The 25182-nt window shown below is 41.6% G+C and overlaps 1 protein-coding gene across 2 annotated transcripts in view; it reads right to left on the bottom strand.

The window, feature by feature from the left end:
• Window positions 1–24528, bottom strand: part of aldh18a1 (aldehyde dehydrogenase 18 family, member A1) — a 56538-nt gene extending 32010 nt beyond the window's left edge. The window contains exons 1-7 of one of the 2 annotated variants that reach the window (XM_048551323.2): window positions 24313–24528; window positions 23552–23595; window positions 21110–21333; window positions 11943–12092; window positions 4561–4665; window positions 4224–4376; window positions 167–257 (exon numbers count right to left, since the gene is read on the bottom strand). In XM_048551323.2, the coding sequence (XP_048407280.1) occupies window positions 167–257; window positions 4224–4376; window positions 4561–4665; window positions 11943–12092; window positions 21110–21333; window positions 23552–23567 (739 nt within the window). In that variant the 5' untranslated portion in view covers window positions 23568–23595; window positions 24313–24528. Of the gene's footprint in view, window positions 1–166; window positions 261–4223; window positions 4377–4560; window positions 4666–11942; window positions 12093–21109; window positions 21334–23551; window positions 23596–24312 lie in introns of both variants that reach the window. The other variant, XM_048551322.2, reaches the window with a different exon arrangement.
• Between the last annotated feature and the right edge of the window lie 654 nt (window positions 24529–25182).

The following is a 25182-nucleotide window of genomic DNA, read 5'->3' on the forward strand; positions in this document are numbered from 1 at the left end:
ATTGGCAAATTCAGTATTGTTTGTGAACTTCCAGGCCAACTTAGTCCAGTGCTTGTCTGTTGTAATTACTGAGCCCACTGTCAACATCTGAGAGTGGTATTACTGACAGGCTACACATACCAAAAAAAAATGCTAGGCTGATGGTTTTGTCAGAGCTTTCACCCACCTTCCACATCAGAAAGGACAATCAGCATGTCTGCTCTCATCTCCACTGCAAGTCTTGCTGCCAAACTGTCATTGTCCTTGATACTGATTACCTGCTGGAATGCAAAACCCAGAATGAAGAACATCCTCCAAATTAAACCAAGCTGAACTTGGTCAATCAATATTAAGCACAAAGAGAAACTGGATTGGAACAAAATTGGGTTTAGGTATGGGACAGAGGGTGGTGGTACAGAGTTGTTTTTCTGCCTGGAGACGTATGACCAATGGCGTGTCACAAGGATCAGTCTCGGGTCCACTGCTTTTCATCATTTATGTAAATGATTAGGATGTGAATATAGGAGGCATGGTATATGAGTTTCCAAAATTGATGGCATAGTGGACAGTGAAGAAGATTATCTCAGGGTACAATGGCACCTGGATCAGATGGGCCCAGGAGTGGCAGAAGGAGTTTAAATTAGATAAATGCAAAATGTTGTATTTTGTTAATGCAAACCAGGGCAGGACTTATACAGGCAATGGTAGGGCCTGGGGGAGCGTTGTAAAACAAAGAGACCGAGGTGTGCAAATGCATAGTTCCTTGAAGGTTAAGTCACAGGTAGGGTGATGAAGGAGGTGTCTGGCATGCTTGCCTCCTTTAGTTAGAACACTGAGTATAGAAATTGGGGTGTCATTTTACGACTATACAGAACATTGCTGAGACCATTTTTGGAATACTGCGTACAATTCTGATTGCCTGTTATAAGGGAGGATGTTGTTAAACTTAAGGGTGAGCTTTTCTTACCATTAGGATAGCAACATGTGGTAGCCTCTTCCTAAAGTGGTTAAATGGTATCTCTCTAGCCTTGCCTAATGGTTCCTTTTTTGGAGATGTACAATATTAATAAGAGCTAACTTTGTGTACAATTACCAAACCTCAGCAGTTGTAGGCTGGTTGGTGGCACCTCATTGCCAGGATGAGTTTCCACTCAAAAGGGACAATATTAACTTTCTTCTATACTAATGCTTTTCACACGATTCACAAGACAGACACAGGTGTACTGAGGAGGACAGCCAATGCTACTTCATGTAGATGTAGTAGCAGAGTCCAGAATAGACTTGTATTGGTAATGCAGAACTGACCTAGATTGGTAACACAAAGAAACAACAACAACCAGTTAAAAGGAATAAGCTGAACAAATTAAGTACATTTGCTGCAACAATCTCTTCGTCTCACTGGATACTTTCTTGGTAATGTGATGAACAAATGACCAGCTTGACAATTAACAGTTTGAGACAGCTGGAAATATATTTGGATTTCCAGAAGGCCTTGACAAGGTGTCACACAGAAGGCTACTAAACAAGATTAGGACCCATGGTGTTAGGGGTGAGGCATTGGCATTTGTAGAGGATTTGGCTGACTGGCAGAAGGCAGGCAGAGTGTGGGGATACAGGGGCCTTTTTCAGGATGACATCCGGTGACTAGTGGAATTCCACAAGGGTCTGTGCTGGGATTGCAACTATTCACTTTATACATTAATGACCTAGATGAAGGAACATCATTGTGTCATCTGCAAACATAGTGACAAAGATAAGGAGAGGTACAGGTAGTGTTAAGGAAGCGAGGAGGCAGCAGAAGGCTCTGGGCAGGCCAGGACAGTGAGCCAAGAAATGGCAAATAGAATACAATGTGGCCAAGTGTCACATTAGTAGGAAGGATAAAAGCATAGGCTATTTTCTAAATGGGGAAAGGTTTTGGAAATCTAAAGCACAAAGGGACTTGGTAATACGAGTTCAGGATTCTCTTAAGGCTTTGCAGGTTCAGTGTGCAGTTAGGCAAGGAAATGTAATATTAGAATTCCTTTCAAGAGGGCTAGAATACACGTGGGAGAGATGGGCAGCTAAGGCTGTATAATGCTATGGTCAGACTGCATCTAGAATATTGTGAGCAGCTTTGAGCCCTGTATCAAAAGGAATGATGTACTGACATCGGAAGGGGTTCAGAAGAGGCTTACAAAAATGATCACGGATCAAGGGCTTGTTGCATGAGGAGTGGTTCAGGATTCCGGCTGTGTACTCAGAGTTTAGAAGGATGACCAGGAACTTGACTGAAGCTTAGAGAGAGGCCTGGATAGAGTAGACATGGAGAAGCTATTTTCACTCAACTCAGGGGAGGTGCTAGAAGACTGGAAAATTGCAAACAATATAGTCTCACTGAAGAAAGGTTGTAAGGACAAACCCAGGAATTACAGCCCGGTCAGTTTAACTTCAGGTATAGAGAAGCTTCTATACAGAATTATCGAGGATAGAATTAGTAGTCACATGGAAAAAGGCAGGTTGATTAGGAACAGTCAGCATGAATTTCTGAATGGGAATCTGTGCTTGTTTAAACTGTCACAGTTTTTTGAAGAGGTAACTGAAAAGCTCGATGGGGATAATGCTGTTGATGTGCCATGGGACCTCTAGAAGGAATTTCCTATAGCAACCTGGTGAGGAATGTTATAGGCCATGGAATAAAACAGACAGTAGGAGCATGGCTACAAAATTGGTTGAGTGATAGGAAACAGAGAGCAACGATCAAGATATTTTTTGGGCTGCAGCAAAGTTTGCACTGGAGCTCCCCAAGAATTGATATTGAGCTCCTTGCTTTCCTGATTATATATTATTGCTCTCGACCTTGGTGCAGGGGACAATTTCAAAGTTTGCAAATGATATGGAACTTGGAAGAATTGAAAGCTGAGCAGGGTACAGTACAGAAGTCCAGACAACACAGACAAGTTGGTGAAGTAGGCAGGAAGGTAGCAGATGAGACTCAATGCAGAGAAGCGTGGCGTGATGCATTCGGGAGGAACAACATTGAAAGACAATATAAAATAAAGGTAGAAGTCTAAAGAAGGTGTAGAAGCAGAGGGATCAGAGTGTGTAGGTGCACAGATCACTGAAGGTGGCAGGACAGGTAGAGAGAGAAGTCATTAAAACCAACTACAGAACGACACTTTACAAATACAGACATCGGGTACAAGAGTGAGGAGATGTTGAACTTTTAAAGATACTTGTTCGGCCTCAGCTGGAATGTCGCGCACAGTTGCGGGTGCCACATTATAGAAAGGACGTGCTTGCTTTAAGAGACAGTGCAGGAGCAATTTGTAAGAATGATGAGGATGAAGTACTCCACTTCTTAAGACATATGAAAAATTGGGAACTTTTCTCTTTGGAGAGAAGGCAGCTAAGAGGAATCTGGCATGGGTTTTCAAAATCATAAGATGATTGGAAAGAGTGGATGTGCAGTAATTGTTCAAGCTTAAACAAGCACACACAAATTAGAGGGCACACAGTCAAAAAAAATTGCAAAAGAAGCAAATGTGATGCAAAAAGAAAAAAAAAACCTTTACATACAGCATGTAGTATGCACTGCCTAGAAGTGTGGTGGCAGCAAGTTCAACTGAGACACTGAAGAGAGCATTCAGTGATTACATAGAAAGAAATAATGTTATTTGTATCAGGGAAAAACCAGGAGACAGGTACTAGCTAAATGAAACACATTTGGAGAATGGCATGGATGTGATGGGCCAAACAGCCATCTTCAGCACCAGATGACTTCTGTAATTCTTTTAGTTTTTTTCTTTTCAATTTATAAAAGAGTGTTTGCCTTTTATTATGAATTTAAAAATGTTTGAATTAGCATCATAGGTTGAGAGCTTCAATTTTTTTCCTATATTTTTCTTTGTTTCATTTGTTTGTTAACTCCGATTTTATTACTTAAGCAAAATCTGCAACATTATGTACTTGTACTTCAGCAAAACACTTCATTAAAACCAAAACAATCACAGAATTATCCATCAAGCCAGGTTTAAGTCTGAATTTGAGTTGTCCAAGACTGACATCAGCTGGAATCATGTCGATGTGTCTTTGGTCAAGCTTTTGATCACATTTCTGATCTTTCTTCATGAAAAATTTAGTTCCTTGGGGCATCTTACAATGTCACAGAATCAATATAAATGGAAACATTTATTCTTGTTTTAATCAAAGTTGCCACCTTAAACTATTCCAGTTAGATGCTCAAGATTCTGTCATGCACCTACCCCCTGAAAGTCAGAGTTTGGTTCAGGAGGAGGAACAACAGCATCATTAGTATTGATAATTGGAACGATATTCATTCGGAGAAGCTCGTGAAGTGTGCTGCTCAAGTTTCGTCGCTTTTGCTCATCATGGAAATCCAAGTTTGTTACAAGAATCTGGGAACAAACAGCAAAGCAGAATGTTGATTTCAGTTTTTTCATATTCAAACTCATTTACAGAAACAAATCCAAAATGCACAAGTTATTGAAATACAAAACGTACAAACCACTGAAGAGAGTGGCCCAACAGTTATTACACAAGAATAATTTCAGGAAATTTGGGGTCAAATCAGTGACAGACCTGAGCAGCACAAATGCTGTACTGTGTGAACATTGCTTCATACAAGGCCATCAAGCCACTCTGTCCAGCTGCGGCACATGCTCGGGCTTCTAGAACAGGAACAGTCTGTAAAGTAGAAACAAAATCATTTACTTACATAATATTAAGAAACAACAACTTGGAATAGGCCGTTTGATTAAAATCAATGAATCTATGTTTGCATTTATTTATTACACATAGAACATCCTTATTCCATGTATTCATATTCCTTGATTTAACTTTGCTAGGGCATCACTCCAAGTTCTTAACGCTGATGCTTATGTTTGCTTCAGTTGTTCCAGTTATGCATTCAAGCCTCACTGCCTTTTGTGCAAGCAAAAAAAGTTATTATTTTTCTAAATTTCTTGTATTTTATCTTAAATCTTCAACAATTTAAAATTAGTAGTCTGTTTCTACTACTTTTTTTATCCTCTAAATATATCAAACATGAATATTGCTGAAAAAAGACATTTTGTTGAAGCTTTTCAGCCTTGCACTCATCAGGACAATTGTAAGATCATCAACTCAAGGAGAAAACCAATACTTATACTGTGTGAGAGGAGACTGCTGCTTGGTTGGCAAATGGATTCCAACTGGTAGAAGCACTGACCTGGGAAAGAATACACTAATGCCTTGAACATTCATAATCAATTGTCTTATTTAAAATTTAAACAAAGTCTGGTATTTAACCAACAGTCATCATGGCATTGCCTCTACCAGAGTCCACTTGCCAAATCCAGCACTCTCCTCTAATACAGTGTAAATAGGAGTCTTCGCCTCATTTTGGTACGCTTGCAAACTACCCTGATAAGTGCAAGACAAAAAGCTTCAACCAAATGTGTCTTCTTTCAGCAATACTCAAGATATGTACTATTAAATGATTATTTTACACATAGTCTATGAAATCACCCCGAATCTAACCAACACAATTATACTTAAGCCAGTCAATGGCACAGCAGACTCGAGAGGCTGAACGGCCTCCTCCTGTGCTAAATCTTTCTAAGTGTAGTTCAAATCAATACACAGTCATAACGTATAACTTTATGTTTAAAAAAATCTCTCATCAAAAAATAGGAATCAAGACAAAAGGTGTTATTAGCAGGGACAACTATTTGTATGAACAAGGAGTTGGTTTTTATGGAAGTTCTTGAAGATGAATGGAGAGATTTAGGGAACAATTTCTAGAATGTGGAACCCAGACAGACAATGAGTACGGATGCCAATGCTGGAGGGTAAATGATGCACGTAAGGCAATAAGAGTGCTTAAAGGGGATTACAGAGTTGAGTTACAGGAATGAGGAGTGAAATGGGCAGAAACACGCATAAAATAAGCGTGAGAATTTAAAATTTGATCTGTGTGTTCTAAAAATCAAACCCCTGTCCGTAGGAGGATATTTTCAAGAAGCAGCATGTACGAAACGGAACAAGGAATGGGGAACACTTGATTTGAATGACAAACCAGTCTATGATAGATGAGTTTGCCGAACATTTGTATAAGAAAATTTTTAGAATCTACAGTTCAGGATAGGACTGTTGAACTAGATGATAATTTTCACTGATCAGAGAAATTAATTTGTAGAGAATAGATTGTGCCTGTCAAAACTGAACAAATTTTTTTAAAGGCATAACAAAATTGGTAGCCATGAATGTTACTGACGCCACAAGACGCAAGAGCAGAAATAGGCCGTTCATCTCATCAGCTCTTTGCAATAAAGAACTCCACAGATTCACTACCCTCAACTACAGACTCCTATTTATTGACTTTTGCTCTGCCTTCAACACTATAATTCCAACCAAACTCATCTCTAAACTTCAAGACCTAGGAGTCGGCAGGCTGTGGGTCAGAAATTCAAGGATCCAATTGCACAGCAAGGAACAATCGCTAAAACTAGGCAATAACACCTCCTCCACAATAATTCTCAACATAGGTGTTTTGCAAGGCTGTGCACTCAATCCCTTGTTGTACTGCTTATACAAACATGACTGCGTGGCAAATTCAGCTCTAACTGCATTTACAAATTTGATGATGACACCATAATAGTTCAGAATTCAAATGACAATGAGACAGAATACAGGGAAGAGATAGAGAGTTTATTGGCATCGTGTAAAGACAACAATCTCTCCCTCAGGTGTCAGCAAAATGAAGGAGCTGGTCATCAACTTTAGGAAGTAGAATGGAAGACACAACCTTGTCTGTACCAATGGTGCTGAGGTGGAGGTGGTCAAGAGCTTCAAGTTTCTAGGAGTAAATGTCACCAATCTGTCCTGGTCCATCCACATCAAAGCTACAATAAAGAAAATACACAGACACGTCTATTTCCCCAGAAGGGTAAGGAAATTTGGCATATCCACAATGCTCTGACCAATTATACAGATGCACCATAGAAAGCATCCTATCTAGATATGGCAATTGCTCTGCCCAAGACCACAAGAAACCACAGAGTTGTGAACACAGCCCAATGCATCATAAAAACCAGCCTTCCTTCCAATGATTCTACCTACACTTCCCACTGCCTCAGAAAAGCAACCACATGATCGAAGGCCCCTCCCACCCCAGTTATACTCTTCCATTGAACAGAAGATACAATGTTTTGAAAACACATACCAACAGATTCAGGAACAGCTTCTTCCCTACTGTTATCAGACTTATGAATCGACCGTTCATATATTAGTGTTGATCTTTCTCTGTACCTTCTCTGTAGCTGTAACATTATATTATGCATTCAGTTCTATTTCGATCTACATACATAAAGTTTGAATTATCTGGATAGTATACAGAACAAAATACAATGCATCTCAGTACTTATTTCAATACTAAATCAAATCAAATCATCATTTGTGTCTTAAATGAGCAACTTTTACTCTGAGTGTATGTCCTCTGGCCCTAGTCTCTCCCCCCAGAGGGGATACAACCTTTTGAGCATGTCAAGCTCCCAGAGAATCTTATATGCTTCATAAGGTGTCCTCTCATTCTTTAAAACTTCAATAAATACGGTCGAACATACTCAATGACTTCTCCGAAGAAAATGTGCACTGGGCTCTCTGGGCTGTCAATATCAGTATATTTTTCTTTTGATAAGGGAATCAAAACCATTCACAGTATTCTAAGTGAAGCCTAACTAGTGCCATGCATAGCTTTCGGAGAAGTTCTTCATTTCTGTATTTCATCCTCTTTGAAATAAATGCTAATAGTCTATTTGCCTTACTTGTGACTGCTGAACTTCGATGCTAACTCTTTTGTGATTCATGCATAAGAAACACCTTCTGTACGCAATTTTCTGCAGTCGACCTCCATTTAAATAATATTCAGCGCTTCTATTCTTGCCAAACACTACATTATGTTAAATCTCAAGATTTTGTCCACTCACTTCCTATCAATACTCTTCTGTAGACTCTCTAGCATCCTCACTACTTGCTTTGCATTTATTATTATGTATCTGCAAACCTGGCAATAGTACATTCATCTCCCTTATCTAAGTCACTAGTATTTATTGTAAATAATTGTGGCCCCAGCACTGACCCCTGTGGCACAGCATTAGCTACAGGTGCCATTCTGAAGACTCCCCCCATATCCCAATCCGTCTTCTTTTAGCTAGCCAGTCCTCAATGCATGCTAATACATACAGTGTCCCCATCACCATGGGCTCTTCTTAAGTAGACCTATGTGCAGTACCTTAACAAATATCTTTTGAAAATCTAAATTTATTACATATTCTGGTCCCCTTTTATCTATTCTGCATGTTAATCCCTCAAAGAATTTCTAATCAATTTATCAAATAATTTCCTCTTCACATTGGCTCCTCATGGCTTCTTGATTATATCACATATTTCTAAATGCTCTGCTATTCCTTCATAATAGTCTAACATTTTCTCAATGACAGATGTTAAGCTAACTGATCTATGGTTACCTGTTATTTGTGTCCCTTCCTCTTTTAAGAAGGGTGATACAATGTGGTAATGTTCTAGGGGATTGGAAAACTGCCAATCTAAGGATTCTTGGAACATTCCTACCAATGAATCCACTAAAAAGACCCTATACAGACAACAAACAAAACGAACGTCATCTACAAAATACCTTGCAAGAACTGTGACAAACTCTACATTGGACAAACAGGCAGAAAGCTAGCCACCAGGATACATGAACATCAACTAGCTACAAAATGACATGACCCGCTAACACTCGTATCCTTACAGACAGATGAGGAAGGACACCACTTTGATTGGGACAACACATCCATCCTAGGACGAGCCAAACAGAGACATGCACGAGAATTCCTAGAAGCATGGCATTCCAACCGGAACTCCATCAACAAACACATTGGCTCCAAATCAATCTACCATCCTCTGACAAAAAGAACAGGAAATGACATCGCCAACCCAAGGAAACCTAACCAGATAAATACAAAGCGGAACATAACACCAGTGCTTCGTTGGAGGCTCACTGATGATGTTACCTAGAATGGTGACGAAACATCTGAAAACTAACCTTCCAGCTCAGCGAGCAAACTCACATTCAGAGCGAATCCACTATCTGAGTATCTACTACTTTGAATATCTTAGCCAAACATCAGGTCCTGCGGATGTATTAGCCTTTAGACCAATTAGTTCCCCAGTACCCTTCTCTCTCTCTCTCTCTCTCTCTCTCTCTCTCGGTAATTATTGCATTAATTTCCTTCCAACTTTTGCTCCTTCATTATATAATATTAGTGCAACACTATCAGTGTGCTCTACTGTGAAGACTGATGCAAAGTATTTATTTGATTCCTCTGTCAATTCCTGGTTTCCCATAATTCCTGCCACAGCCTCATTCCTTAGGATGCCAAGGTTCACGTTAGCCTCTCTCTCCCTTTCTATATGCTCTTACTGTCCGTTTCTTCATTATTTTTGAGTTCACCCTGAAAGTTTATTTTCTACTTTTTTGGGTCATCTTTGTTGGCTTTTACAACTTTCCCAACAATCCGGTTTATCACAAACCTTTGACACTTAGTTTAATGGTGAAAGGAATAAAAACAGTCCTAAACGTCTTTGACTAACCATGGTTGGTTTACCGCCTTCTTAGAATCCATTTCACTCAATGGGATACATCTTTGTTGTGAGTCACAAACTCTTTTCTTGAACATCTGACATTGTTCCTCAACAATCTTTGCTGTTAAACTCCTTCCCTGTGCATCCAGCCAAGTCTGCCCTCATCCCTATGTAATTATCCTTATTTAAGTTTAGCACAGTTGTTTTCAAGCAAAGTTTCTCACTCTCAAAATGAATGCTAAACTTATACAGGCATACAAATAGTAGGCATATAGTGAAAAAAAGTTCCTCTGAGAAAAATGCTAGCTAAAGTGGAAGCTCTTGAAATTGAAGGCAAATTATTGTCATTGTTTGGAATCAGGAGACAGATAAGTCAGAAAAATGAACAGATCATGTCCCACAAGCATCAATATTGGTGTCTCAACTATATATTACCCATTAATGACTGAGATATGTGGACAGAAAACCATATATCCAAATTTATCAATTACAAAAATAGGCAGCAATGTAACCAATGTAGATGAAAAGATAAAGTGATTAAAGGTTATTCAATAAGTTGAATTAATGGGCAAACTGCAACAAATGGATTTCAATGAGTAAAGTGAGGTAATCAATTATGATCTTAAAAGGAGCACGCCAAGTACTTTCTAAGAAGAAAAGAGAAAAACAGTCAAATTCCAAAGACACTTAGACATTCAATTGCACAGATCAATAAACGACAGGGACAGAAAATAATGAAAATGGCTACTAGAATGTTGGCCTTCATATTTAGATTAGATTAGATAAGATTACCTACAGTGTGGAAACAGGCCCTTCGGCCCAACAAGTCCACACCGCCCCTTGAAGCATCCCACCCAGACCCATCCCCCCATAACCCACACATCTCTGAACACTACAGGCAATTTAGCATGGCAATCCACCTAAACTGCACATCTTTGGACTGTGGGAGGAAACCAGAGCACCCGGAGGGTACCCAGAATACAAAAGATTAAAGAACATACTTTAGTTTTACAACAACCTTGGTTACACCACATCTAGAGTTAGTGCGAACAGTTCTGGTTACAATTTTAGAAAGGATACATTGGCCTTGGGGGTAGTGCAGCACACAGTCAAACCTTTTCACTTCATGTGAATGGCAAAAGCTTGGAATTCCTTTCAAAATGAGAGTTGATGCTAGACTAATTGCAATTTTAAACCAATTAAGATTTTTGTTAGCCAAACATTTTATTGAGCAAAGACAAGCATGTGAATCTAGGAAACAGGTCAACTACAATCTCATTAAAAGGCCTCTTGCTATCCCAATGGTGGTGACATATGATGGGGTAAAAGTTTTATCATCCATACTGAACATATGAATGACACGGACTTTGACGGTAACTAAATATACATTCCGGAAGAAAATGCAGAGAAGGGAACACATTCATTACCTATGACAGCATAATTCATATAATTACTGTAACGATATGAAGGAGACAATTTTTAAAATTCTTTCATTTTCTACAAAATTGAATCTAAGTGACATGGAGACGAAGAGACAGCAGAGAAGGGTCTGAAGTGGTTAAGTGCAAGAAAAAGAATTGATACAGAAGAAGCTCTCTGATGAAGGGTCTAGGCCCGAAACGTCAGCTTTTGTGCTCCTGAGATGTTGCTGGGCCTGCCGTGTTCATCCAGCCTCACATTTTATTATCTTGATACAGAAGAAACTGGCTTGGGATTTGAATGGCAGCAAAACCGTGAACATGGACATAAATTGTGAACAGCGTTATACAAGTAGAAGAGAGATCTGGCTTTGTGTAACCACAAATGGGGGAAGACCATTGTTTACTAACCATCACTTCCTGTCTTGGACCATGTTTCCAATCCATATGGCTCCAAACATTTTAACAGGGAACCAGAAGTTACTTATTGAAACACCCCTACCTATGCTCTCCTGGATTTGGCACAATCCAAATACAATTTATCTGGACTCTCCCCGTTTGACTGTCTTTCTTTCATCCTGGTGCAGTGATAAGAACTCCTTATTTCTTGCCACTCCCAGCTGAGGGACATGGAGCACAAAGTCATCTTGCTCTCCTTGCTCAATTCTTTCCAATGCTGACACAAAGCATGTACGTTGTATTTCTTGTTCCTTTGAAAGAATAGTAGGTACTGGATGTGTGTAGTAGGTTAGACAGTCTAAGTGAGGCCAAGTTGAACTTTAGTACTCTACTCATGTTTCACAGAACTCTGTAGTGAAGTGGGGAACAAAATGAAAGCTAAACTATTAGAAATGAATATAACTGATCACATTTACCGCATACTAAAGTTGTTTTGAATTGTAAATTTTTCAGGAGGCTCACCATGTCTTTCAGCTGGTTTTGGCCTGAGTGCAGGGCCTGTCGCACACTCTGGGAAAGCAGGATTTCATGTCGCAGGCGTTGCTTGCCAAAAGCCACAGCACCACTTGTTACAATCATCATCTCCCGACCTTGGTTTTGCAGAACTGACACCTTAAGGAGCAACACAAAGTTACAAACTGTTATTCCTCAATAAGCACATAATTTATTGATATTCTAATCCCTCACACAGCGAGAAGAATAGTAGCTAGGCAAACATAATAGGATGATGGCAAAAGAAATCATTCTCACTGTCAATCTAAACTTTGCTGATTAAGTTCTCTGCTTCAAATGACAGGTTTCTTGTGTTACCTTAAGCAACCAGCATATCTTTGTATCTCATTGATACAACACTCCACTGGAATTAACTTCACCTTCCCAATTAAATTCCATCCAACTGAAAAATCTAATGCGTCAGAAACCTGACAGCAGAAAGTAGGCATTTACCCGGAGCGAGTTGTGCTAATTCTTCCAACTGGGCTACTTACTTGCTTCTTTGAACTTACAACATATGGCTCACATGCTACATCTTTTCCCAAGTCCAGTCCATGTGTTCAAATGCAGGAAGGCCGCTGGTCTCCCCAAGGCTTTCCAAGCCTGACTAGCATACAGCAAATAGACAGCAGTGTGTAGCTCAAAGGCAGGCTTTAGTGCACATGATAAATAGGGGCAGCATTTGAGTAAACAGCAATCAACCCCACAGGCAGTGCAGTGGAAGCAAGCTGGGAAAGCATATGCTCCAGTCAGTCCAGGAGGATGGCTCCAGTCAGTCTGGAGTGATACATCAATCCAGGGCTTTGCCCATAGAGAGATCCACTCAAGTCTGGGGGTGGTTGAAGTGCAGGGAATGGTCACAGGGATAGGGTACAGTTATGTGTTGTATTCAGTAGTTTGGAAAGTAAAAGGCAGGGAACATACAGTTGCCAAAAGAGGAACCTTAGGGCTGCAGGTGGGTTCAATCAGGGGAGCAATAAGGCTCACTAAGGGCCAGAAGTACCTCGATGTCCAGGTCCCCAAGGGTACCTTATAAACTTCAATGGTGAAAATGATTGCCAATAGACTGAGGACACGGGATCGGAGGGCAACATGGATGACAAACCAGTGGAAATGGAACAGAAGGGGAGGAGGATAGTGGGTTACTAATCTCACAACACTGAAACTACCTGCACAGCACTCTTAAGTAGAAATGCTATACTGATAATGAGAACAGATTTCATTTTCATTTGGGGCAGCAACATCAGCTTCGGTGCTAAGATGCCAATTGGCCTGTTGTGTTCATCCAGCTGTACACTTTGTTATATCGGATTCTCCAGCATCTGCCATTCCCATTATCAGAGATATGTATTGTACGTTTGGACTCCTGATTTACAGGGAGCCTGAGTTTGGACAATCAGATATAGCTGCCTTTGCTGTGACATTGGCAACATTCAACAGTATTCATTTCATCACATTTCAATGAGATGGAAGGTACATTCTCAACTGATCAACACTTTCTAATCTCTCAGGTATGCAGTAAGCAAAGCAGCAACTGAGCAAATGCTGTCTGAAAGCTGCCCCATTGACGAGAGCCAACCATCATAAGCACTGCATGTTCTGGCATCCTGGTTGGATTCCACTGTTACACAGGGGAGGTGTGGTATGATCTAGGGTCTAAGGAGAAAAAAGTTGCTGGCAGCACCATTATGCCACAGCAGGGTGAGAAGGGATTCCACCCCACAGTCCCCCCCACCCCCCCCCACCGAATTCCACAAAGTCTGAAAAACAGTACCTGGAAGTATAGTAGAGACAGGTTCAACTGAGGCATTAAAGAGGAAATTGGATATTATTTAAATAGAAACAACATGCAAGGTTTTTGGGAAAACAGCACGGGTTTAGTACCAAGTTAAACTGCTCAGAGAGCTATTGCAGACAAATAGGCTGAGTAGTCTCTGAATGGCTGATTCTGTTAGAAGAGATATTCTGCCTGATGTCATTAGTCTTATTCTGTTGCTTCTCTTCCTACAATTCTGTAAAACGTTAGGGTCCTACACAACACCAACTCAATGATTACTCATTCTCAGTGGGCAAGTTATCAATACTAGGGAGGTGCATAAATGCTACAACTTCCCTAATGTCCACCCCACGCAGCAGGTCTAAGGTCTGATTTGCCTACTCACTGAGAATGCTTGACTGGCTTCACCAATTGAAACCACAAACAGGGAAAATACCTTTGGCTTCTGCACCCTGCAAACGTGTCATCTCAGCACGACTAATGAATTTCCTGAGTAGGACTAGTTCTGTAACCAGTCCTTCATCCAATTTCCAACCCTTTAACTGTTCAGAAAAAGAGAGCATTCCTAAACGCTACCTCTGAACTTTTAACTGCACTGTCCAAATATCAGGTATATAGTTCACTAGGTTACAAGAGGAAGTATAGGCTTACTTCGTATCTGGAATGAGCAGTTTGATTTTGAGGAAAGGGTGGATAGACTGGGTTTGTTTGCACCAGAGTTTGGAAGGGTGAGGTATAAGGTATAAGGATCATGTATTTTTAATTTTCCTATACATCTTATTTCAGCCTGAAATGGGAAAAGGACTGTTTAAACAAACAAAAAAAAAATCAAGGACTACTGCACATTTTCATAGCAAATTGTCTGACACTCGTAAGTACTTTTCACAGTGTTCAAGCAGGGAAGGCCTTCTGCCTGCCAAGAAATTTGTGTTTGGCTTTCAGGTTGCTCAATAGCTTGTAGATGTGAATGGTTGGACAGAACCATCAGACGTTTGAAAAGGAAGGAGCTGTCTTTTTTCCCCCCCCCTGCAGTAAAAGAGCACCTCAAGCCTAAGAAAAGGCAGTTTATTTCCCTTGTCAGTTGTTGTCAACTGAAACTTTTAACCTGTAAATCAGAAACTTTGCAAGTGTGAACCAGTCGTTCTGCACAAGTAAAAGTACCTGAGGAAGGAAGATTGAGAAGCAGCAAGTCTAATCAGGCAAAAGGATTATCGGAGCTAACCTTGTGGGCAGGAATTACTAAAATGCCTTTCCAGTATTTTCCCTCCACCCATGACACCCATTTTTTTGGGGTCTGCATATGTGTAGGATAGTATTTTAACCATTAGAGTTTACGTCAACAGTTCATAAATTCTAGTTAAGTGTAAAAAAAATCTATAATAAGAATTCATGTCAAGCACAGAAACCTGGTCCAAACTGCCTATCAAAATGCATCTAAAGGACAAGTAAACTGGAGAATTTTGTGCACTTATCACACTACTCTGGGAATAGTTCAATTTCCAGTATGCCTCCCCAGTGAGGCTTAAGAGAGTGGTGCTGTAATTGAAGTTTATAAATCCTGCATGGTCTTTACGAGGAGGACAACAGGTGGAGTTGTCCAGCACCAAGGGGCACTGTTTCAAAAATTCAGAGATGTCGCTTTCGGGTAGAGATGAGGAAAGCTATTTTTCCTCTTGGATGCTGTGTGATTTTCAGACGAGACAAAGGCAAAACGTCTGACTATTTTTAAACACAAACTGATCAACGTGATCTTATTGAATGGCAGACAGCTTATTTCTGCTCCTAGTTCATACATTCACAAACATTGCCGCTGCAGCAAGGCATTCAAAGATTGTCCAAGAGAATGGCAGCATCTTCTTGTAACAGGCAAGGATGCTGAACTGTTTGCACTTCAGACGGCAGAAAAATGAGACTATGGTAAACCTTAGAGCAGTAAAAGGTAAATATATATTTACATACATAAAATTGCTAAATATTGAGGAAATACCTATGCCCATGCAGTGCCCACAAAAGGATTTCTCCTACTTTGCCTATCACTACATTTATGTGTGGGCTGACATCAGGAGCTGGGGTGTAGGATGTTTGCTGATTGGGATATCCTGATGGCTGTGAAGACTTTGGGAGGCATTCTCTGTGGGCTCTGGTATGGGTCTCTGCACAGATGCAGGTGCAGTCTCCATCAGTCTGAACTGCTACAGTCAGTAAATGGTACAGGGGATAGAAGTCACCTGAAATGAAGCTCCTGAAGACATTTCTGTTACTCTGCCATATCACACACCCATTTCCTTGAGAAGAAGGGGCAGCTGGAGTGATGTCAAGGAGCTGCATCCTTTTCGTGCCTTGCTAGTGATGCTGACCACTCATGTCTAGTGAATGCACTTGAACCTTCACTAGTTCCAATGCATCTGGACCTCGAAGACAACAGCCACCCTTTCCACGGAGACTGCCAATTCTCTCATGTCAGAGCCTTCACAGGCAGCAAGTGGATGGACTCTTCCACTTTTCATCCTCGTCTATACGGACCTTTGCCGCCACTCCCTGATTCGACAGTTTTACCATGCTGCTTATAGCTGATTACAGAGGTACATCTTTTGCAAGGGGGGCATGGAAAGAACTTGAGCAGGTGCCTGCTCACTGGCCATTCAGTATTGAGAGTTTCTTTCACCATCGAGTACAGACATGCCAGTGATTTACTCACTAGATCACATCCCTAAGTCTAATCCAATAGGACACCATTGAGGTGACAGTCTCTGTGCTGGTGGAGGGTGCACATAAACAGTTTGTTCGTGCATGCTGACAATGGTCAGCCTCTAATCTCTTAGATTTTGGTGAAGTTGAGAGTGTCTGCGTAAACGGAAAAGAGCAGGGAACAATGTTCTTTACTGCAAAAACAATCTCTCCATCTTTGCAGGACCGGCTTTGGACCTTAACCTTCCTCAAAGTGAATGAGGATATGGAGATCAGGAACCCCTGCAAAAAGGTGGTGGGGGGGGGGGTTATTTTTCCATTTGCAGCAACTTGACCCCCTGCAATGAGAGAAAGAGAAGGGTTGAAAGTGATGTAACGGTGTGTGAGAACACTTGGACATTCGCAGCCATGCCAGGTGGGGAGCAGCATTTTGCTTCATTTTTCCCCCCCTTCTGCACAGATCTCCAAGGTCTACGTACAGCAGCAGTCTCCAGAACTGGAAGGTGATGCAGTGAAAGGAATTAGCACTTTGATTGCCATGCTCAGGATTTTTGGACCGGCTGTGTGCACAGGTTAGAGAGCATATTGGGGATAAGTAGGAGGGAAGCTCACTGCCCAAGAAGTATTAGAACTTCACCAGCATAGATTGGTGTGAGCCCATCATGCATGTAAAGTGGGCATGCTTGTGTAATATGGCTGTACAGTGATTAAACTGAACAATGGCTCTGTGTGAGATTGCAATAAGGAGATCGTGGCAACTACACTAACAGAGCATAGGAGATTGTCCATGCTCTTCCTGCACTGCGTCTCTCCCCAGATTCAACACTCACCTCCCATGCTGCCTCACCACAGACTATCTGGGTCCAATGGAAGGGCTTCTTTCACTCAAAAATGGGGAAGATGTGTTTTCTTGCTCTGTTGGCTGGAGCACAGCATTTAGACAGGAATCCATGAAGCAACTTCTGGCACTTGGCAGGCATCTTCTTCCTCAAGCAGCTTAGGGAATTTGACACGTTCAGAGGGCCCTCACCAACTTTTACAGATGCATCATTGAAAGCATTTTGTCTGAATGCATAACAGCTTGGTACAGCTCTACCCAGGACAGTAAGAAGCTACCTCATTTGCCTGTACTTAGGTGAATGAGACTACAATAAATTGAATCAAACATCTTCAGGAAGGTGGGAGCAATAACCACAGGCTGTTGTGGAACCCTTAGCTTGCAGAAAGTGACAATATTTGGCAATTTTCTGCATTGTCTGCTGGATGCCAGCGTTATAGCAGTACTGAGGCTGCTTCCAGTAAAACAATGGTAGTGTTCGGATCGTGAACCCAGAACTCGTCAGCCCCTCTTTACTCATTTCCTTTTCTTTTACTTACCTCTTGTTGAAGAGTTCTGTTGCAGCGACAGCATCAATGGCAAGTGAGCCCAGTGCAGATCTGTGGTAGTTGGTGATTGGGCCCAGCACAAAGTTGAAGTGAGCCCAGTACTCCTTTACCAATGAGGCAGTCCTAGAGCTAACTCAGACCTGTTGTGTTGTGGTGGGTTTGCGTGCATCGTGATATCTGTGTCCAGTACAGATTCGTAAACAATGCGGCAAAAGTGGGATTGGACCAAATCAGCAGTCCTCGTGAGGTGGGCCCAAAGTAGGCTCATGGTGGTGGAGTCATGTTGGGCTGGTATTGTGCCCTGCAGCATCAGTGGCAGCTGCATTAGTGCAGTTCAGCGAAGACTCAGTGGCAGGGACATCAGTGTAAGTGAGATGGTGCTAAAGAACGGTGACTCTTGTTCCAGTGAAGGCAGCACAGCAAAAGGGGACTCTCAGCTGGCCACCAGGCCCATGACTGATGATGAGGAACTTAACAAGAACCATAAAGTTGAACATATGGCTTTATTTTTCTGTCTCTGTGTTCTGGTTTATTTTTGTGTTTTAAGATGGTGCCAGAGAGTGGTCACACTGTACAATAGTTTTCACTCTATTAAAATAGACATGTCAATAAAGAAAATGATAAATGCATTTAAATAGAAAAATAAACAAACTGCTGGAACCACTTGGCTTAGAATGCAGCAAGTTCTGGAGCGTGCATCTTCATTACTATTGCATGAATGCTGTCAGGGCTCAGCCTCTACAGTATCCAGTATCTCTAGCCATTTCTTGGTATCGTATGAAGTATATTCATCACTGGTGCCACACAGTGCTTTTCCTTGTCTACATTTGACCTAATGCCATGAGACCTGATGGGTTCCAGAATCAATGATGAGCACACAGAGAAACAACTTCCATACTATGTACCACAGTACTGCCATCTCCATGAGGTCTGACCTGCCTGTTGTATAGAACATACCCAGGGATGGTGATTGTGCTGTATGGGACAGTGTAAATTATGATTCTGAGTGTATGACAGAACCTTAGTACCACAAGGCCATTGCTTTCCCTATCAGTTGTTCGTTAATCCAGAGACCCAGATAATGTTGAGGACCCGTGTTCAGATCCTGCCATTGCAGATGGTGGAATGTGAATTCAAAAAATAACTGGAATTAAGGGTCTAATGGTGACCGTAAATCCATTTCCAGTTGTCGGGGAAAAACCCATCTGGTTCACCAATGTCCGCCATGGACGGAAACAGCCAGGCTTACCCGGTCTGACCTACATGTGATTTGAAACCCACACCAACGTGGTTGACACTGGAGTGCACTCTGGGCAATCAGAGATGGGCAATGCCCTCATTTTGTGAATGAATAAAAGAAAATAACGTCTAGGTTTGACTTGACTAATCGGAGAGACAGCTCTCCCAATTTTAGGAGAAGCTCCAAATGTTAATAAGATGGACTGTGCAAAAATCGACAGGTTTAAATGTTTGCCATTGTCATTTCCAGTGCTTTAGGCAATGTTAGTTTGTCCTTTTTTTAAAAAGAAGCTTTCTAGCAGTTGATAGAACTTAATAGCTTGCTTGGCCATCAAAAGGCTGCTGAAAGTCAAACGTATTGCTGTTGATCTGGAGTCACATGTAGGCCAGACAAAGTAAGGACAGCAGTTTCTTTTCCTAAAGGGCGTTAGTGAACCAGATGGCTGTTTGCAATACTCCACAATGGTTTCATGGTTATTATTAGACTTTAATTCAATATCTTCATTGAATTTAAATTCCACCATCTTCTCTGGTGGCAATCAAACCCGGAACCCCAGAACATTACCTGGGTCTCTGGATTAGTCGTCCAGCAACGTTGCCACTATGCCAAAATGCTTGATCAAAGCGAAGGTTTTAGGAAGTCTTAATTTAAAAAAAGGGTCGAGTCTACCCTCTAAACACAATTCTGCAGTATTTGTTACCAATTCCCATACCCTTTGGATAATAATTAAGAGATATTGGCCCTCAGTCATTTCTAAGTATTGCCTAAACTTGGAACCAGTTCCACTCCCGCACATCCCAGATGTTCACGTTCTTCCAGGACCGCAAACTGCCCCCCACAGTGGTCGAGAACGCCCTAGACCGCGTCTCCCGCATTTCCCGCAACACATCCCTGACACCCTGCCCCCGCCACAACCGCCCAAAGAGGATCCCCCTCGTTCTCTCACACCACTCCACCAACCTCCGGATACAATGCATCATCCTCCGACACTTCCGCCATCTACAAACCGACCCCACCACCCAAGACATTTTTCCATCCCCACCCTTGTCTGCTTTCCGGAGACACCACTCTCTCCGTGACTCCCTCGTTCACTCCACACTGCCCTCCAACCCCACCACACCCGGCACCTTCCCCTGCAACCGCAGGAAAGGCTACACTTGCCCCCACACCTATCCCAGGCCCCAAGATGACTTTCCATATTAAGCAGAGGTTCACCTGCACATCTGCCAATGTGGTATACTGCATCCATTGTACCCGGTGTGGCTTCCTCTACATTGGGGAAACCAAGCGGAGGCTTGGAGACCGCTTTGCAGAACACCTCTGCTCGGTTCGCAATAAACAACTGCACCTCCCAGTCGCAAGCCATTTCCACTCCCCCTCCCATTCTTTAGCTGACATGTCCATCATGGGCCTCCTGCAGTGCCACAATGATGCCACCCGAAGATTGCAGGAACAGCAACTCATATTCCGCTTGGGAATCCTGCAGCCCAATGGTATCAATGTGGACTTCACCAGCTTCAAAATCTCCCCTTCCCCCACCGCATCCCAAAACCAGCCCAGTTCGTCCCCTCCCCCCACTGCACCACACAACCAGCCCAGCTCTTCCCCTCCACCCACTGCATCCCAAAACCAGTCCAACTTGTCTCTGCTTCCCTAACTTGTTCTTCCTCTCAACCATCCCTTCCTCCCACCCCAAGACGCACCTCCATCTCCTACCTACTAACTCATCCCACCTCCTTGACTTGTCCGTCTTCCCTGGACTGACCTATCCCCTCCCTATCTATACTCTCCTCTCCATCTTCGGTCCGCCTCCCCCTCTCTCCCTATTTATTCCAGAACCCTCACCCCATCCCCCTCTCTGAAGGGTCTAGGCCCGAAATGTCTGCTTTTGTGCTCCTGAGATGCTGCTGGGCCTGCTGTGTTCATCCAGCCTCACATTTTATTACAAAAGCTTCTCTCTAAGTTTTTTTTAAAAGTAGAGTTCTCTTACTAAACATTCATATGTTAATCAGAATTTGCTAGCCCTATAACACTGTTTGATCTCACCTGCTCAACAATGGAAGCAAGCCGACCAAGAGCAAGGCCGCACTCATCACCTCGTGTCACCACCGCGCTACCAAGCTTTACGACAATGCGCTTGGCTTGTTTCAGGTCACTCCGATGCGCAAATGGTTTCCCTGGAGTGCGCCGTGGGGGAACAGTGAGAAATGGAACATTGCTCCAGTGCCGAGCAAGTCGTTTAATGGATGCTGGTCTATAAATTGGCCAACCTTCAGAAAAGAGAGAGAAAATTCAGATCATAATCTGGAAACAGTAATGAAGAAATAAAACCAAGAACTTCAGGAGGCAATACTTGTGAATCTTTATGAAATGGCAGTTATGGCTAACTCATATCACTAACATTAGAACTACTGTTTATAAACTTTTTAATATAATTTTTATAACTAAAAAGAGAAAGGAAACCAAACCCTCTAGCCAGGTCTCATTTGGCCTTTGATGTTCTAAAGAACTTACTCAACTGGAGCCATCACGACTCTTCCCTTTTCTGAAGCCTACTGTATATTTGTAGAAGGCTCCGTCTTCATTGGTTTTATTTCCTTTTGTGAAAACTTTATTAAAATCAGTAGCTTAGAGAACTATTAATTAATGCACTACATGGTGCTACAACTCACACAGTGAAGTTGGAATACAAGTTTAAAAACTGACCAAAGAGGGGTAAGGAATTTACTACAGACAAGGAGTTCAAGTATACACCTCCTCTCATTCACTCAAATAAAACCTCAAACTTGAAACACTGTGTGTGGAGTCCTGTGGCCATCGAACAGCACTCCTCACTCAAAAATGATTTGTCAGACTCACAAAAACATAATAAAATGGAATGAGTATCCTAGGACTTTTGCATTTGGTAGCTCAGGACATGGTCCTTGAAGCATCTGAAATTCATTTATTTAAGACCCCTAAGCTAACAGACAGAGGAAGGTTTCACACAAACACAAAAACAAAAAGTTCTGGAATCACAGCAGTTCTTTCAACTTCTGAAGGAAAGAAAAGACCCATTGTCTTGAATGCAGACTGTGGACACTTCAAGGTGATTTTCACCATCAACTGGATTAGTTTCAAGGTCTGCCTGATTTTGTGACCTTTTTGAAACATACAAAATTCTTCAGGGACATCACTTAGGGCAGCATGGTGCCTCAGTGTTTAGCACTGCAGCCTCACAGCACCAAGGACCCGGGTTCGATTCCAGCCTCGGGCGACTGTCTGTGTGGAGTTTGCACATTTTCCCTCTGTCTGCGTTGGTTTCCTCCGGGTGCTCCGGTTTCCTCCCACAGTCCAAAGATGTGCAGGTTAGGTGGATTGGCCATGCTAAATTGCCCATAGTGTTCAGGGGTGTGGGGGTTACAGGGGATGGGTCTGGGTGGGATGCTTCAAGGGGCAGTGTGGACTTGTTGGGCTGAAGGGCCTGTTTCCACACTGTAGGGAATCTAATCTAAATATAAACACACAAGGATGTTTCCCCTGGCTGGAGGCGTAGAGAGTCTAGAACCTGGGACACAGCCTCAAAGCAAGAGGTATGCCATTCAGGACTGAGACGTGGAGGTATGTATTCACTCAGAGATTTGTGAATTTCGAAGTCTCTATGCCAGAGGACTGAGGAAGCTCAATCACTGAGTATATTCAGGAAGGATATTGATAACTTTCTAAATATTAAAGACATCAAGGGATGGGAGAATGTCATTTTCCTGCACTTTGAGGTAGAACCTAAGCAATGATCTCTTTGAATGGCTGAGCAGCTCAAGAGGCCTAATGGCCTGCTTCTGTTCCTATTCCTATGTTGGAAATATTGGCACGTAGATTTATCATAAATCTATTCACAAGGATTTTATTAACATTTCCTCTTGGTTGCATTGATTTGTTTTATACATCCAAGCAAAAAAAGGATCAGGCTTCACATTCACGCAGATGAACAACTCTAAAAGTAAGTAATTTAACCTAAAACAAGTTCTATAAAAATGCACTGCAGAAATTCACCAATTTACTTTATGCAGCACTTTCCAACCCACAATCATCACTGACTAGAAGGACAAGCGATATATAATCGGAATATCACCACTTGCAAATTTGCCTCCAAATCATACACTGTCTTGGCTTTGAACTATCACTGTTTCTTTAGTGCTGTTGGATCAAAGGTCTAGCCTCAAAATCCCCCCTCAATAGCATTGGGGCATACTTCCACCAAACAGACTGCAGCAGTTCAACATGGCATCTCATTAACCTTCTGTAACAGACACACATATAGCCCAGCCAGCAATGCACACAGCACTAAAATGCTTAAAGATTCTAATACCACTCAATCTGGATCCTACAGAGCACTAAATCACAATTCATTTTCCAAGTAATAGGTCCAAAAACATAAGACTTTCAACTACTCAATGGTTACACGAGAGCCTTTTTTAGATGGAACTGAGGTGAAGCAGTGGATCAAACCTGCTTTCCACAGCATGAGGAGGAGTGGGCAGCAACTTCAATATCTGCAACAGAATAAAAGCAGAGTATAAGCACAAATATCCAATGGTAAAGTGTTCCATATCATTCAATTATAGTAAGTGTATTAAACAAACTAAATGCTCAATTTTATGATTCATATTTCTAATGACAGTATCTTTTCTGCAAACAGTGGCCATAATCAAAGACAGCAGAGTAGTTAAGGTGAATTCCTGCATGATTGAATCAACTCCCATTTCCTTTTCAACAGTGTGGGGAGGAGAAGGGAGATATAACAATGGAAGAAGCTTCAGATGTCTCTAAGGCATCACTTTATAAGTGTATAAGATGTGCAGTAGGATTAAGATAGTAAACCTAAACAATACTTTCAGGAATCACCAGGATGAAAAGTCACAGGCTCAGGACGTAAGTTACAGAGAGATGTAATCATCAGATAGGCAAAGTGCTATTATTTAAGCTTACTTAACAATCAGCTAATTGCCACATTGGTGAGATGGTAGATTTAACATTTAGTAAGGAGGGCATCAGACAGGCCAAACAGCATTCCTCATCTTGCAACATGTGCTATGTTTTAAATATTACTCAGCTGTGATTCTAAACAACAGTTACACATAAACATTTGCTGAGTTTAAAAGGTGAACCTGTGCTTTCTTTCCTTCACCTGAAACACGAGTTACGATAAATTATAAAGTCTTTCTTTTGAGCGTTATCAACATGTTTAAAAGCAATTCTACATCACCTACCAGAGCTTTTGTTCTAAAAACTTTTTTGCTCTTCTACAAACGTTTCTCCAATAATAATGTCATTAAAATGAACAGAATCCGGCTGACAACTTTGTTATACTAAATATCACTACCGCTGTCTAAATAAGCATTTTGTTGAACTAAATCTACACAGCCATTCACTCAAATAAATATGAAGTAACACCTCCGAGAGCAAGCAGCCAATCAGACTGTGCTTCCGGTGTCAAAGTGGAAGTGATTTTCTGAGACCTCCCACTGCCCAGTCAGCAGCTGATGAAATCGAGAATAGTGTTGCAATCATAGCCACGTGGACTTCTTAATAAAAAAAGGACAGCTGGCAGCTCACCATTGTTAGTTTTAAAGATTTTCGTACTACCGGATATTTTTCTCTTGTCTTTTGTGCAGAGAAAAAAAAATCAATTTGCACAATATGAAATTGAATAAATGATTTTTAAATAAGAGTGTCTCAGAAATTGACGTCCATAGATTCAGCAAAGAATGAAATCTCCTGATTAAAATGACAACTCAATAAAATATTGTAAGAATTTCCAACCTCCTCACTCAATGGGTGCTAGGTTTTTTTTATTATAAAGCACTTTTAACAATGTTGCTGCAAAGTCCAAACTAATCCTATTCAAAAAGAACAATAGAACCGAAATGTCAGTCTTCCTGCTCCTCTGATGCTGTGCTCATCCAGCTCTACACCTTGTTATCTCTAATAACAGAGGAAAGTCAGCAGGTCAGGCAGCATCAGAGGAACAGGGAAGTTGACGTTTCGGGTCAGGACCCTTCGTCAAAAAAAATCCCTGTTCCTTCAATGCTGCCTGGCCTGCTGTGTTCCTCCAGCTCCATACTGTATTATCTCTGACT

The sequence above is a fragment of the Stegostoma tigrinum genome, chromosome 20 (genome assembly GCF_030684315.1).
Source record: "Stegostoma tigrinum isolate sSteTig4 chromosome 20, sSteTig4.hap1, whole genome shotgun sequence".
NCBI classification, from domain to species: domain Eukaryota; kingdom Metazoa; phylum Chordata; class Chondrichthyes; order Orectolobiformes; family Stegostomatidae; genus Stegostoma; species Stegostoma tigrinum.